This window comes from Danio aesculapii, chromosome 11 (assembly GCF_903798145.1).
Source record: "Danio aesculapii chromosome 11, fDanAes4.1, whole genome shotgun sequence".
NCBI lineage: Eukaryota > Metazoa > Chordata > Actinopteri > Cypriniformes > Danionidae > Danio > Danio aesculapii.
Window position 1 is genome coordinate 29,823,949 of NC_079445.1, and position 16,939 is coordinate 29,840,887.

General features: G+C 36.8%; 1 protein-coding gene across 1 annotated transcript in view; it reads right to left on the bottom strand.

Annotated features, from left to right (window-relative positions):
• arhgef10la (Rho guanine nucleotide exchange factor (GEF) 10-like a) overlaps positions 1–16,939 on the bottom strand; it is a 248,459-nt gene that overhangs the window by 100,279 nt on the left and 131,241 nt on the right. The window contains exon 20 of the mRNA XM_056467799.1: positions 11,855–11,955. Coding sequence (XP_056323774.1) covers positions 11,855–11,955 — 101 coding nt within the window. The remainder of the gene's footprint in view (positions 1–11,854; positions 11,956–16,939) is intronic.

The window sequence follows — 16,939 nt, forward strand, 5'->3', positions numbered from 1 at the left end:
ACTAATTTTAAATAAATAGCTTGAACAAGCAGCAACAGTAATTTTTTGAGAGTATGTTTTGTTACTATATGATGATTTCGTGTTGTGCTATTGACTATGTTGTATTTTCCGTGGTAAACATGTATCCTCCATGACCTAACGCAGGAAGATACAGCTGTACAAAGTCGTATTTACAGTTTATTTTTATTTCTTTTCCACAGAAGTGTTATTGGAGCATTGTCACTATTTGGACCACTAAAGTCTCTCGTAGAATGCATTCATTCATTCATTTTCCATCAGCTTAGTCTCTATTTCAGAGGTCGCCACAGCAGAATGAACCAACTATTCCATCAAATGTTTTATGCAGCAGATGCCCTTCCAGCCACAACCCAGTACTGGGAAACACCCATACACACTCATTCACACACACAATCATACATGTGATGGACAATTTAGTTCAATTCACCTATAGCACATCTTTGGATTGTGGGGGAAACCGGAGCACCCGGAGGAAACCCACACGAACACGAGGAGAACATGCAAACTCCACACAGAAATGCCAACTGACCCAGCTGGGACTCGAACCAGCGACCTTCTTGCTGTAAGATGATAGTGCTAACCACTGAGCCACCGTGCTGCCAGCAATATTATTGGTTCCTTTTCTGGGCTCCTTTTCATCTAAAATATACTAATTTGTCTTCTGAAGATAAACGAAGGTTTGGAACAACCTCAGGGAGAGTCATAAAAACTATTTTTTCATTTTAATAGTTTAACTGGTTTACGAGTATATACTTAATATATTCGTTCATTAATTATTTTTCTTTTCGGCTTAGTTACCTTAGTCAGTGGCCTTTATTAATCTGGGGTCACCACAGCAGAATGAACTGCCAACTTATCCAGCATATGTATTATGCAGCAGATACCCTTCAAGCTGCAACCCGTCAAGGGGAAACATCCATGCACACTCATTCACACAAATACACTACAGCCAATTTAGCCTATCCAATTCACCTATACCACATGCTTTTAGACTTGTGTGGGATGCCGATGCACCTGGAGGAAACCCACGTTCCACGTTTCCACAGAACATGCTAACTCCACACAGAAATGCCATCTGACCCAGCTGGGACTCAAACCAGCAACCTTCTTGGTGTGAGGTGAACATGCTACCCACTGTGCCACAGTGCTGCCCCATACTTAATGTAAATAAATTGAATACTTTTTGTCTTATTTGGTAAACTAGTTTCAAAGTATTGCTTCCTCAGCAATGGATTTGTCAATTGTACACACAAGCAAAAGATGATGACAGAGTTAAATGAATAAAGTCCGTAAAGTATAGGAGACTGCAACAGAAAGATTTGGAGAGCAGTATATGAAGGCTAGTTCGGTATGTTTCTGTAGGTAAGAGCAAAAGGATGTGACCAACAGCAAAGCGTTATGAATTAAGGATAGAAAAAAGGGGATGGAAGATCATTTGTAAACTTGTTGGGATGGATCAGGTTGATAAACACTGATGGTGGAGGTTTATATGCGTGGGCATAGATATATATCAGGCGAGAAAGGGAAGGCAATGTTTACTAGCTGAGTGGCACATAGTCCATCTCTTCTGGCTCCTGATCAGTGATCAGTGCTGCGGTCTGTCTGGCACGGCGACATAATGAGAGAAAAGAGGACTTTTAGAGGAACTCTGTGAAGTGCAGGTCTCCTTAACCTGCCTCTTCATTCACTGTATGGCTCAGTAACTTAGCAAGCAAGAACTAACCTCTGAATGTCATAGCAACTGTTTTTTCTCTCTTCTTTCCCCAAACATTTAAATGTGACCAAGTTAAGAAGCTTATCAAAGTTCTTTTTGAAACCCGTTGATGGTTCCCTAGGAAAACAACATATAGAAAAGGCTCCTGCTGAAGTGAGAACGGCTTGAAAGGCTTTGTTCACTCGTTGTGTATTGTAATGCTGTTACTGCACACAAAGGATCTTTTGATGTAACTATACACTGCTTTGAGTTTTATGCTTCCAAAGGACTGACTAAAGTATTTATTAATGGATTGTGGCTTTTCTCTCTTTGTGTAGTACAAGTCTGAATTTATTTCTCAATCTGACAGTGTGATTTCAGGCATCAGAAACTATTTTCAAAACTCAAGAAGTAGCATATTTTTCTGCTTATTTATGATTTAATAAAGATGAATATGTGAATATTTACAAAACCAAAGCATGTGATTTAATTGATTTCATCTAGTTTTGTTCTAATATGAATGAATAGTGTATTTGAACAGTTCAGATGCAAAAACCTCTTAATCCATCAGACCTCTTTTCTTGTAAATGAGCATTTTCTATCAGGCTCCTCTGAAAAGGTTCAAAAGTTTCATTTATATGTAATGATAAGGTTATTAGCTAGTAAATAAAATACCCATTTTTTTCAAAAATGTCACTTAAGACATTTTTTTTTTTTTTTAACAAGGTAAATTTTCTTTTGCGTTAAAGTCAGCTAAATCCACCTCTGCTTTTTATGCAAAACCCTCTAAATCCACTTATTGGAACAAGACAGTGTAATTAGTTGAAAATGAGGATGCCATTAGAAATTATTTTACCAAACATAAACACATTACACAAACCACTTAAAATTAAAAATCTATATATCTGTCAAGTAAGTGGCGGTTCATTTCACTGTGATAAACCAGGGAAAAAGCAGAAGGAAAATGAATAAAGGACATCTGTAAAGTAAGTGCATTAATCAATAATATTAAAATTGACATTAAATAAATCTTAACAATCTGTTGTCATTTCTGATTTTTGGCATTTAGATTTAATATAAGTAGAACAATGTAAACATTGCAAACATTGTAAGCTAAGTTTGGTAGATTCAAATAATGTATTGTAAAAACATTGTGAAACACCAATATCTGTGCAATGTCCATTAATATTAAAAGCTCATCAGATCTATAGGTATTATGAAGTAATACAAATAATGTATAGTTTTATACATTATATTTATCTTAAAAAAAAAAATAGGTTAAATTAGCAAATAAAACACAAGGTAGGCCTACTGGGCAAAAAGGGAATGCCTCTCAGACAATTTTAGAAGCTGTCATTCATTCCTTTTCACCATACTTAAGGTCTTGGTCCCCTTGTTTATCCTCATAGCATCCATGTGGGATAAAAGAACAACATCTTAACTCTGTCTTTCGTGAAATAGAGTTGCCGTTTATTGTATAGTAAATTGGACTCGTTCAAAGTAGTGTCACTGCGCAAAAATATGTTATGAATGCATGCTACACTTAAGACTGCACATTGTCTGGTCTTTTTCTTATAATGCACTTTTTTGTTTTGAGGTAAAGAATGTTTTCATTTGCTATTCACTGACAGTCAGACAGGCTCATCCAGTTCATCAAACTTTGTCTTTTAAAATTGAAATCGGAAGCAGAATACGTCTCCTTATAAAAGCCGGCATATCAGCGCGCTGCTACATTGAAAACATATGATTCGATTCACGCTTCTGATTGGTTCTCGGGATAGCGGCTTTTGTTGTCAAAGGCAGGTGGTGTTAAGCAACTTTTGCTGAATGCGCTGACGCTGGGATTTAGATGATTTGAAGCAAATCTATTTGTTGATGGTGTAGTACGTGCCTAAAGCATTCACTCAATGTCATTATCTCATTTTTGAAGGGGAAGTGGCGTTTAACGGCCTTTGCATCTGAACTCTTCATTTGTTTATAGTAAATTATTGTAATACTAAATATAATATAATATAATATAATATAATATAATATAATATAATATAATATAATATAATATAATATAATATAATATAATATAATATAATATAATATAATATAATATATAATCAGGGCTTAACATTAACAGCCTTTAAGCTTAAGTATCCAAATGTTTTCGGCTGCTCGCGCCGCTCGCTTAATGTCAGGTGACTCACGCTCTACGCAGCCTTCAACTGCAGCTCGTGCTGTATTGAACAGATGCACGTCACTTCAAAACTATAGTGATTGTTTTTCAACTGAACTAGATTTATTTTTGATGTCTTGGTCACACTATTTGGAGGGCTTGAACAAATTGCCTCAAGGGCCGCCAGTTAAATAGCCCTGCTCTATGGTTTCGCTATGTGAAGAGCGTCACATCACCTTCCCATGTTTGATGCAAATTAGGTGACAGAGGACAGAGGAGCTTGGCCGGACGAACCAATCAAGGAAAATAAATATGTTTATGCTTTTTTTTTGGAGTCAAACACTTTGGACAACGCTTGAACAAAATTTAAGATCTCGTAAAAATGGAATTAAGATTTTTTAATACCTTTTAAGGGTCTTAATTTTCTTATAATTGATTCATAATCTTTTAAATCTTTTAAGACCCCGCGGACACCATGTTTTAGATTGTGATATTTAGCTGATCCACAACATTTTGAAAATGTATTTTTCAGTGAACAAACTATTATAAAAAACTCATGATACTATTGATGAGACAATCATGATTAGCCTATTTAATTTTCTTTGCGCTTCTCCGTGTGTGCTCTGCTATATCAGTTCAGTATGTTCACTATGTTACATAACTGCCCCCTGCTGGTCATGTCTTTATTGTGTTAGAGCATTTTGTTTGGTACCGCATAACACTGCAGCATTATGAGTGGTCACATCCATTCGCTCGTGCATTCTCAATAGCCACATCTGTAAGCATCATATTGCAGGAGAAGAGAAACTTTAAAAATGGACCTACTCTTGTAGTTGCTGAAACTGCGGATCCACTGTTTCACGTACAACCATCTCTTCACAATCAATGATCAGAAAAAGAGAAAATATCCAGTGAGCAACAGTCCTGCATGAAGAAAATGCCTTGTTGAAGGCAAAGGTCAGAGGAGAATGTACAGCGGTTACTCAAATAATCATTCGCATTCTGCAGAAGAGCCTTTCTGATTGCCCAACACTTCGAAAAACCTGAAGCAAATGAACTACAGCAATAAAAAAAAACACACCAGGAGTTACTCCAGAACAGCAAATTGAAGGTACATTCCACATGGTGAAAGAAGATTGATAAAGATTGCATGGTCTGATGAACTCTATTTCTGACACTCAGATGGTAGAGTCAGATTTTGGTGTACCAACAGTTCATAACACTGCCGGTGAAGCAAAGGTGTTCATAACAAAGCTGACTCACTATAATTGAACATTTCTGATAGGAAACCCTTGATGCATGTCAAACATATTAATTAAAGCTGCACCTGTGAACCTGTCACAAGGGAGCATTTGGGAGAAGAATCAGGCTTTTTCTTTGCACCACATGATGTTATCATGGCAATCTATGAACCGCGTCTTCATAATTAATGAAACCCTCAGGACACACTCATCGACAGCCATGTTGAAACTCTTGATCTCACACACCATGAGTTCTCAGCATGCTGCCACCACATCACAAACACTTTTTTTCTGACAGTCTGTTTTTTATAGATACAAGCATATGTTAACCATCGCAGAATCCTGTTAATGGTCCTCATAAAAGACAAAACAGCTTCTGTGCATTTTATATCAGACAAAACATCAAGACACATCAAGAAGACTCAAGAATCAGGAAGAACAGGTGGGGTGGAGAAACATTAAAGCACTGTATGGAGCTTGTTATGGATCAATACATGTCAACATTTACACTAGCCTAGTTTCCACTACACATTTACCAAAAGTTTTAAAACAAAATATGTTTTAAATGTTGATTAACCTTTGATTAAAACCATTACATTGCTGGAACATTTGATGCATCAAGCAATCAGCTGTTAAATACAAATCTGCTTTTCCGCAATGGCTCACACTGAGACAGAGAAAGAAGCCTCATTCACACTATGACCGACTCCCATCGGCAAAGCAAAAAAGCGACCATTCATTACAACAGAGAGCGAGCAACTTCCAGTGACCTCCATCTACGTGAGCTACAGCGATCGTTGGTGTAGAGCAACACGACAAAGTTGAGAATCCTTAAATTTTATGCAAATGAAGAGCGTCTTTCTTGAGCGGCAGCCAATAGGAGCACCAGTAGACTCATGTGATCCTCTCTCAGCTCGTTTAGAGGCCGGTTGTGTTGGTGCTGTATAGACCTACACAGACCTGTGTTTGCAGCAGGTCGCCACCCAGAGCGACAGGCAGCTGCAAAGTAGCATTTTATCAATGTTTTCAAACAAATAAGGCTTATTTTAGATTTCAGACATTTAAATACATATACCAGCAAAACTATATTTACGGTTTGTAAACTACAAGTTGATGTCTATGGAGATGGCATTAATAATTATTTTAAAACATAAATGGACAGTGTACGTTATTCACATCAGATACACAATGTTTGGTCACTTTATTTTGATGGTCCGTTTGTTGAATTTAAGTTACATTGCATCTATATGCCAACTAATTCTCATTAGATTATAAGTAGACTGTTAGGTTGTGGTTAGGGTTAGTGTAAGTTGATATGTACTTGCAAAGTTTCTTATAGTCAGTTAAATGTCTGTTGAAGGAGCAGTATCAACCGATATTAAGCAGACAGTCTACTAATACTCAAGTGGACCATCAAAATAGTGTTACCCAATGTTTAGGTTACTAGAAAATTGACTATTGTTCTCCTAGTTTAACAGCCACTTTCATGTATTTCAGGAGAAGTTGATTAATTAAATTCAGTCATTTGAAATTCAATTAAAGGAAGTAAATTCAGCACCTCTGATCTCTCCACTGCAGCACAGACTAACATTTTATCATTATTAAACAGTTTAAATGACTACATATACACTCACCGGCCACTTTATTAGGTACACCTGTCCAACTGCTTGTTAGCGCAAATTTCTAATCAGCCAATCCCATGGCAGCAACTCAATGCATTTAGGCATTTAGACATGGTCAAGATGATCTGCTGCAGTTCAAGCATCAGAATGAGGAAGAAAGGTGACTTAAGTGACTTTGAATCTGGCATGGTTGTTGGTGCCAGATGGGCTGGTCTGAGTATTTCAGAAACTTCTAATCTACTGGGATTTTTGCGCACAACCATCTTTAGGGTTTACAGAGAATGGTCTGAAAAAGAGAGAATATCCAGTGATCGGCAGATCTGTGGGCGCAAATGCCTTGTTGATGCCAGAGGTCAGAGGAGAATGGCCAGATTGGTTCAAGCTGATAGAAAGGCAACAGTAACTCAAATAACCACTCGTTACAACAGAGGTATGGAGAAGAGCATCTCTGAACTCACAACACATCGAACCTTGAAGCGGATGGGCTACAGCAGCAAAAGACCACACTGAGTGACAGCTAAGAACAGGAAACTGAGGCTACAATTCGCACAGGCTTACCAAAATTGGAAAAACGTTGCCTTGTCTGATGAGTCTCGATTTCTGTTGCGACATTCAGATGGTAGGGTCAGAATTAGGCATGAAAGCATGGATCCATCCTGCCTTGTATCAACGGTTCAGGCTGGTGGTTGTGGTGTAATGGTGTGGGGGATATTTTCTTGGTACACTTTGGGCCCATTAGTACCAATTGAGCATCGTGTCAAGGCCACATCCTACCTTATTGAGTATTGTTGCTGACCATGTACATCCCTTTACGACCACAGTGTACCCATCTACTGACGGCTACTTCCAGCAGGATAACGTGTCATGTCAAAAAGCGCAAATCATCTCAGACTGGTTTCTTGAACATGACAATGAGTTCACTGTACTCAAATGGCCTCAACAGTCACCAGATCTCAACCTAATAGAGCACCTTTCAGATGTGATGGAATGGGAGATTTGCATCATGGATGTGCAGCCAACAAATCTGCAGCAACTGCGTGATGCTATCATGTCAATATGGACCAAAATCTCTGAGGAATACTTCTAGTACCTTATTGAATACTAAGGAGATTTTTCTATATTTGCAGAAAAGGGAATAAATAAATAAAAAACAATAAATGAACATGGCTTTGGCATCACAAGATAAAACTAACACGTTGCCATATAAACTTTTATGAAATGAGTTCTAAATATTGGTCACATAATAAAAAAAGTTCAATGCACCCAATGCACATGGGTTAGCGGCAGTATGAACGGGTTAAAAATTGTGTTTCCATTAGCATTGTTCCATGAGAATTGTCCTCTCATGACAAGTCTTTCCAAAAATCATGATGATGGATGCAGGCACATCTATGTATAATTGCAGCCACAACACTAGCCTTTATTTTTTATTAAAGGATTACTTGTGAGTCAACACTTAAGAGGTGCTTCCTACAAAAGAAGTCAATAGCTACCCGTTTCCAACATTCTTCAAAGATGTCTTCTTTTGTGTTCAATAGAAATAAACTTACTCTCAACTTCCAAGCTTTATGGAATCACTTGAAAGAAATTGAACAGTGAGTAAATTTAGCAATTTCATCTTTGAAATCTTAACCACTGGCAACTTTTACATTTCAGTCCATACCGATTTACAACAGTGTGTGTGTGTTATGCTGTTCATCAAAATAGTGCATGCTGAGTGCTACAGCTTACTATATATAAAAGTGTTGGAAACAAACAAAAATGACAGCCTATATTTATTTTCCTTCAGCTTAGTCCCTTTATTTATCTGGCGTCACCCCAGTGGAATGAACCGCCAACTTACCCAGCATATGTTTTATGCAACGGATGCCCTTCCAGCCGCAACCCAGTACTGGGAAACACCCATACACTCTCGCATTCACATAAATACACTACGGCCAATTTAGTTTATTCAATTCACCTGTACTGCACATCTTTGAAATGTGGGAGAAACCGGAGCCCCTGGAGGAAACCCATGCGAACACGGGGAAAACATCCAAACTCCACACGAAAATGCCAACTAGTCCAGCTGGAACTCCATCCACAAACAAAATACTATGGAAGTTATTAGTAACAGGTATCAAACATTTTTCAAAATATCTCATTTTGTGTTCAACAAACTCCTAAAAGTCAAAAAAGGGTGAGTAAATGATGACAATTATTTTTTTTGGGAGGGGGGGCACTATCCCTTTCATGATTAAAAATCAAGAACAAAAAGCTGTGTGAATGTGTCCAAAGCGAACCCAGGAGATGGATGAACGCAGAGATTGATGGCATGAGAAAGTGGCTCATGTTTTAATGCACTGCCAGACAGAAGGTGAAGGGTCTCAAATGACCGCAATCAAAGGCTTTTTTCGGCCCACATCAGACCCACACGTTCTCCGAGGACGAAAGAGAGCTCGGCAACAACAGGCCACCCATGAAATTGCACCAGCATTTCTGTTATTGTAATTTCATTTGGCTAAATGAGTCGGCAACGCACGCGTGGGTGTAATGAAATTAGGATGTAACTGACATCTTCAGCCGGCTGGATAACAACTGTCTGCAGAAAGAAGAAAAAAAACACTTGGATTGTTTTGACGTGATTCTGAAATACATAATTTCGATATGCTCCAAATGAGACACGTTACGACTCTGCAAAGTGAAGTGGGAAAGTTAGACTGCGAGTTACAGCTCATTCTGGTCAACAAGCTTGGCTGAGGTTGAGCAAAAGTCTGACAGCTAACAAAGGGCGAGCCAAGAAAACACAACAAAGCAAACTGGAAACTGCAGAGAAAGCCAAATGGCTGCTGGTAGCAAATGATCATGAAGAGAGAAAAAATTGGAGGGGTGTGTGTGTGCGTGTGTGTGTGTGTGTGTGTAACAAGCTCTCAGGAATGTTTATCATTCTCTCTCTCGGTTGCAATCTTGCTTTTTTCTTCCCTTCCTCTTTCTTTCGCTCTTTTTTTGGAGGGATGTTGCCACTTACAGCGCCAACATCCACTTAGTGTCAACCAAGATTGCTATTTGCTTATTGCTGTAAAACTCCTTTCAACACAAGCAGCCATAGCCAGCATATGCAAGACCGGTATTGTTGTTTTGAAAACAAGATAATTCTCAAAAACTTACAAAGCGTACAAATTGCATTTTAGATTGATTAGAAATGCGATACAAGAGGTAAAACCAGGCTCCAGAGCAGATTTTTACAGCTCTTGGCTCCACAAGTCAACCTTATTTCAGCTCATTTGTCTGTGTGTCCATCAAGTAGGATGGTGTAATCTTTGATAGTGCACCTCGTGAAGTCAAAATATAACTTTTTGTTTATTGTTAAACTTCACCTGGTCTGGAAAAAGCACAGTGGTGAGAGGCAGACTCCGTCAGTCACTGGTAGTTTTGATGCGTCTCGCAGCATTCACAGCTCTGACCTGGCCTGCAGACTGACAGACACGAGGCGCACTGTGCACATGTATTTTTCGTGCGTGGCATCAATAAAACAATCCAAGCTCAGATTTACAACATTCAACTCAAGAACTGATATTCTATTCAATGAGCTTTACTACAACGTGCAAAGAAGAAGAAAAAGAAGAAATAATACTACTAATGATATTAAATAATAACAACAACAACAACAACAACAACACCAACAATAATAATAATAATAATAGCAATAATAATAATAATAAAGAAGATTAATAATAATAATAATAATATCAATAATAATAATAATAATAATAATAATAATAATAATAATAATAATAATAATAATAATAATAATAATAATAATAATAATAATAATAATAAACAACAACAACAACAACAACAACAGCATTTTATTAAATATTATTAAATATTTTTTAAATAATATTACTAAATATTAAATAACAATAACAACAACAATAATAATAATAATAATAATAGTTGTTGTTAGGAAGTCATGGTGGTGCAGTGGGTAGCACGATCGCCTCACAGCAAGGTTGCTGGTTCGAGCCTTAGCTGGGTCAGTTGGCATTTCTGTGTGGAGTTTGCATGTTCTCCCAGTGTTGGCGTGGGTGTCCTCCGGGTCCTCCCATTTCCCCACAGTCCAATGACATGCACTATAGGTGAATTGGGTAAGTTAAATGGTCTGTAGTGTATGTGTGTGAATGAGTGTGTATGGATGTTTGCCAGTGATGGCTTGCAGCTGGAAGGGCATCCACTGCGTAAAACTGCGTATATGCTGGATAAATTGGTGGTTCATTGCGCTGTGGCAACCCCAGATTAAGACTAAGCCAAAGAGAAAATGAATGAATGAATGAGTTGTTGTTGTTATTATTGTTTTCATTGTTGTTGTTGTTATTATTATTATTAATTACATCTGCAATTTCTGTGAGTAAAATAATAATAAATAATAATAAATAAATCTGGTTCTGGTTCAATTAAACATTTCATTACAATATTATAATGACAATGATGATGCTGAAGATGATCATTATCATCATCACCATTATCATCATCAATGCTGAGATTTTTATTTTTGGATAGGAGACATATTTTACAATTTAATGTATTATTTTTATTTTCGATCTTAATATCACAAATAACCATTCATATTATTTTGTATAATATTAATTGCATTATTTTTATTTTAGATTTTAATATCACAGACAACCATTTTGTATGAAAATAATTGCTGTTATCACTATTATTGTTGTTGTTTTATTAATTAGATCTGAAAATTGTGTAAATAAAATTATTAAAATACAAAATAAAATAGTTTTTGTTTAAGTTCAACATGTCATATTACTATTATTTAATTTTTATCTTGTCTTTATTTTTATTTAAATTATATTAAAATCTATATTTTATTCATTTTAAATGTACTTTATTCATGCATTATTAGTAACGTTACATTCTTCAAATTAAATGCTGTTAATTTACTCTCCCTCAACCAATTCATTTTTTTTATTATTTAAATGAATCTAGATCAATCTAATAATAAAAATATCAATACTATTATCTAATTACTCATACAGAAGTACATATATACGTAACCTTTTCTTTATTTTACATTTTACAGTGACCCAGATCCTGTTATCAGCTGGTAAAGCAGAAAACTCACTCAGTGCTATCTTCGCCAGGTGGAACCGGTTGGCCCAGGAAATCTTGCTGACGGGGCTCGGCGTGTTGAAGACCACCGTGAAGCTCACAGGACGCCCGGACCTGCAGCATAAGACAAAAACATTAGACATGTTGATGATTTCTCAGCAAGAAATAGCTGTTAAAGCCCTTTGAGGAAGATAGTCTTTTCAGAAATGTCCCAAAAAACACATCACAACGGTGGTACCTTAATCATAAGTATTAATAATTCAGTGAAATAGTTTTGCTGCAATGCACCAAGCAGCCCTGGGGAGAGCAGCTGCCACTCTCCCCAATACAGCTCCACCTCAAGCTGAGTCTGGATCTGTGTGCTGAATCTAATTTTTCCTCAAGGCTGCTCTTATAGAAGAAGAAAAAAAATAGTAGAGAAAGAGAAGGTATGGAAATTCCCACAACCCCAAACATAACCTATTTCTGCCTTAATTGAATCAAATATCCAATATGAAGGTCAAGAAGAGCTGGACGGAGAGGGTCAGGCCAGAAGATGAGGTGAGCTTGCCGAGTTGATCTGCATTCTGAGCCAAGATGTTTAGCCAGGTTAATGGAGCAGAACTTTTCAGCAATGTCTTCTACAAAGGGGGGAATGAGCGGGTATGACTGAGCAGCACCGTGTGCTTCTGGATGGGATGAGGGTCTTAATATGACTTATTGAAGAAGATTGGCCACGAGAAATACACCTGGATTTGACTTTGAAGAATGACAGCTTCAAATTGAAAATGTGATTCAATTTCTGGATCCGATCATTATAAACTCTGTTATCTAACCTTGGATGTATCTACAGTATGAAGGAAGGTGCAGTTCTGGTGAAGTACAGTACATAGTGTTCATAAGCGCTGTCTTTTGAAGAATGAAGTTTTAAATAGTATCTCAATCAAATGTGAATTTTAATATGTTTTTGAATCATTTCTACACTACCTGACAAAAGAGTTGTCACCTATCCAAGGTCTAGGAACAATTAATAAATTGACTTCTAGATAATTTGGTATCAGTGGTGGCTTATCTAAAAGGCAAAGACCTTTAAATAATTAAAAAAATAATTAATATTGTGTATGACTCCCATAAGCTTGGACGACTGCATCTATACATCTCTGCAATGACTCAAATAACTTATTAACAGTCATCTGGAATGGCAAAGAAAGTGTTCTTGCAGGACTCACAGAGTTCATCAAGATTATTTGGATTCATCTTCAATGCCTCCTCCTTCATCTTACCCCAGACATGCTCAATAATGTTTGTGCCTGATGACTGGGCTGGCCAATCCTAGACCACCTTAACCTTGTTTGCTTTTAGGAACTTTGATGTGGAGGCTGAAGTATGAGAAGGAGCGCTATCCTGCTGAAGAATTTACCCTCTCTTCTGGTTTGTAATGTAATGGACAGCATAAATGTCCTGACACCTCAGGCTGTTGATGTTGCCATCCACTATGCAGATCTCTCGCATACCCCCATACTGAATGTAACCCCAAACCATGACTTTTCCTTCACCAAACTTGACTGATTTCTTTGGGAATCTTTAGTCCATGCAGATTCCAATAGGTCTTCTGCAGTATTTGTGATGATTGGGATGCAGTTCAACAGATCAGAAAAATCTACCTTCTGCCACTTTTCCAAATGCTCTAATACTAGAAGTCAAGTTATTATTTGTTGCTTTTACAACTGGGATCGACGACTTTTGTCTGGTAGTTTATTTGAATACATTTTAAAATGTAATGTATTCCTGCATTTTTAAGAAATTTTACATTCTTCCATGTCACAGGATCTTTCAGATTTTTGTTGATGCTCAGTTATTTGGATAATCATATTACATCAGACTTTATATTTAATGTCAAATAATAAGCTCACAATACAGACCTCAACTTAAGACGAATCACCTTTATTACATTGTTACCTGGAGATGCCACAGAATCAATGATTTGTGCTTTATATTAAACATGATTATTAAAACAAAAACTTTTGCTAAATTATTTACAAATAAAATGTCTTTTAGAGTGATGTATATTTATAAGCTTGAAAAATAAATAAATTTAGAACACATGGTAACAAAAACATCAGGTAAGGACTAAAATCGAAATATAATTTCTGTGCTTAAATATCTTAATTTTTTCCACAGTCGAAGAGATCATCCTAAAATGAAATATTTAATTCTAAACGTGGGCGTCACAGTGGCGCAGTGGGTAGCACGATCGCCTCACAGCAAAAAGGTTGCTGGTTTGAGCCTCAGCTGGGTCAGTTGGCATTTCTGTGTGGAGTTTGCAAGTTCTTCCCGTTTTCATGTAAGTTTCCTCCAGGTGCTCCGGTTTCCCCCACAAGTCCAAACACATGCAGTATAGGTGAATTGGGTAAGCTAAATTGTCCGTATAGTGTATGTGTGTGAACGAGTGTGTATGGATGTTTCACAGTGATTGGTTGCAGCTGGAAGGGTATCTGCTGCGTGAAACATATGCTGGATAAGTTGGTGGTTCATTCCGCTTAGGAACTAAGCCGAAAAGTCAAAGTTTGGCCATTTGACAAAAACACATACTGGAAAAATATGTTCTTATTTTATAACTGCATTTTACTTCTAGAACTTCACTTTATTAATGTTCATTTGTATGTATATGTTTTATTTTTATGTTATATGAACCACAAAACCAGTCATGTTGTACGTGTCAATTTTTTAGGAAACTGAAATATATGCATTATCTGAATGCTAAATAAATAAGCTTCTAATTGATGCATAATTTGTTAGGATACAGCTGACATCTGAATCAGAAATTCTGAAATCTGAGGCCCCAATAATAATAATAATAATAATAATAATAATAATAATAATAATAATAATAATAATAATAATAATAATAATAATAATTAATAAATAAATAAATAAATAAATAAATAAATAAATAAATAAATAAATAAATAAATAAATAAATATAAAAATAAATTATGCTTAAAAATGTCCAAATTATTTCGGACAAACTTTTTTGATGGTCCGTTTGTTGAATTTAAGTTACATTGCATCTACATGCCAACTAATTCTCATTAGATTATAAGTAGACTGTTAGGTTTGGGTTAGCGTTATTGTAAGTTGACATAGCAGACAGTCTACTAATACTCAAATGGACCATCAAAATAAAGTGTTATCACAATTTCTTAGAAATGCATAATCAAAAAGTGAGTTTATTTACAGTAGAAAATTTACTAAATATCTTCATGGAATATGATCTTCACTTGATTTGATGACGATTTGATGAAAGAATAATTGATCATTTTGAGCCATACAATGTATTTTTGCATGTAAAAAAAAAAATAAATTAAAAAAAATTCACTGTATTCAAGCTGTATAGAAGTGTCTTGAAAAAATATTTAGTAAAATATTTTGTACTGTCATCATGGCAAAGATAAAATAAATCAGTTATTAGAAATGAGTTATTAAAACTATTATGTTTAGAAATGTGTTGAAAAAAAAATCTCTCCGTTAATCAGAAATTGGGGAAAAAATAAACAGGGTGCTAATAATTCGGACTTTAACTGTATATCCGACTGGTTTGGTAGTCCCAGGGTGGCATATTAGTTAGGTTAGTGGTTCTGATGCTGCCCATTTCTGCTCTTTTATTTGATCAATAAAATAATTAGCCAATCAGTGATCCCAAAACCACAAAAATAAGTCTTGTGACCCATTGCACCCTTGCTGAACAGTAGTTCTGCCCTCCCCTTAACACAAGCACTACAAGTCTTCAATGAGTCAGGAAGCCATTCATCACTTGTAAAAAAAATACTTTGACTTCTTTTCCAACACTGCGCCTGCTAAAGAGAGTCTCTCAGCAAAGGCTCAGGGACACGGAAAGCAATTCACATTCAAACATCATTAGAAGGTAATTGACTGGAGAATACGATGACGCCTGCCTTGGCTACTGTCACACCAGCTCTGCATTCATAGCCAGCCAAGAGGAGACAGAACGAGTCAAAGCGAGAGAGAATAATGGGGAGAAAAAAAAACATGAAGAGAAAAAAAAAATAAAGCGCACAGATGCAGAAGAACGAACTAAAACCTTCGCAGGGGTTTAGAGATAAAGAAAGCGACTGAATTCAGACTGAAGTTCAGGTGAAGCCTGGCTCCTTTCTTGCACGGCAAACGCAAACAACAACTCGCAGATTTCCTTCACTCAGCACAATGCTTTCACAGGAAAAAAATAAGCAAAAAGGGATAGAACGGAGGGAGAGATGGTGCTTCGGAGCCGAGTAAGAGCGGCTCCATGCTTAATTTGATTCCTGGGATAAAGCTGGGCATCCACATCGGCCTAAACATGATAAACAGAACGGCCCTGGGTTCCTCCCGCTGGCTGATTGAAAATCTGTGTGGCTTCGAGAGGGTGTGTGTGTGTGTGTTTGTGTGTCTCTGTGCGGCCTGAATGAAGAAACAGCAGAAGAGGCAGACTCCCAGGCAGAAAGGGCAGAACGGAGAGCAGAGAACAGACTGATTTATGGCTGCAGGTCAGTGCTGTGGCATGTGTGTGACACTAATGCAGAATGACAGGACAGATGGTGGAATGGAAGCAAGACTCTCAGCTCTTCTCTGTGCCGATTGGAGGAGACTGTAAATCACACAGGAAGTGGCTTTGGGGAAAGCACTCCATGAGCTCTATAAAGCCAATGCCCATTATAGTCCCGAGATCAATTGACTTGTCAATTTAACACTTAACCCTGGGTTAGCATCTTTTAAAAACCAGGTTAATGCATTTTTTAAACTCTGGTGACTGGGTTTGCGCTGCTTTGAAACCGTTTAGCTACAGTCAAACAATCAAAAACATTTTTAGTTCTTACTTCATTAAATATTCATAAGCTTTCCTGATTAAATGTTCTACTTCAGAGAAACATTGAAAGGAAACGCATTAAGCAAAGTAATTATTTTTGAGACTCATTTAAGATTTTTTGTAGTGTTTCAGAAGTCAGAAACTACGAGGCCATTTTCATCCAATCAATGTTACTATCCTCATAAAAATGCATATTCCAATGCCATGATTGGATGAGACTGTAAATCACAGGAAATGGTTTTGGAAAAGGCCCTC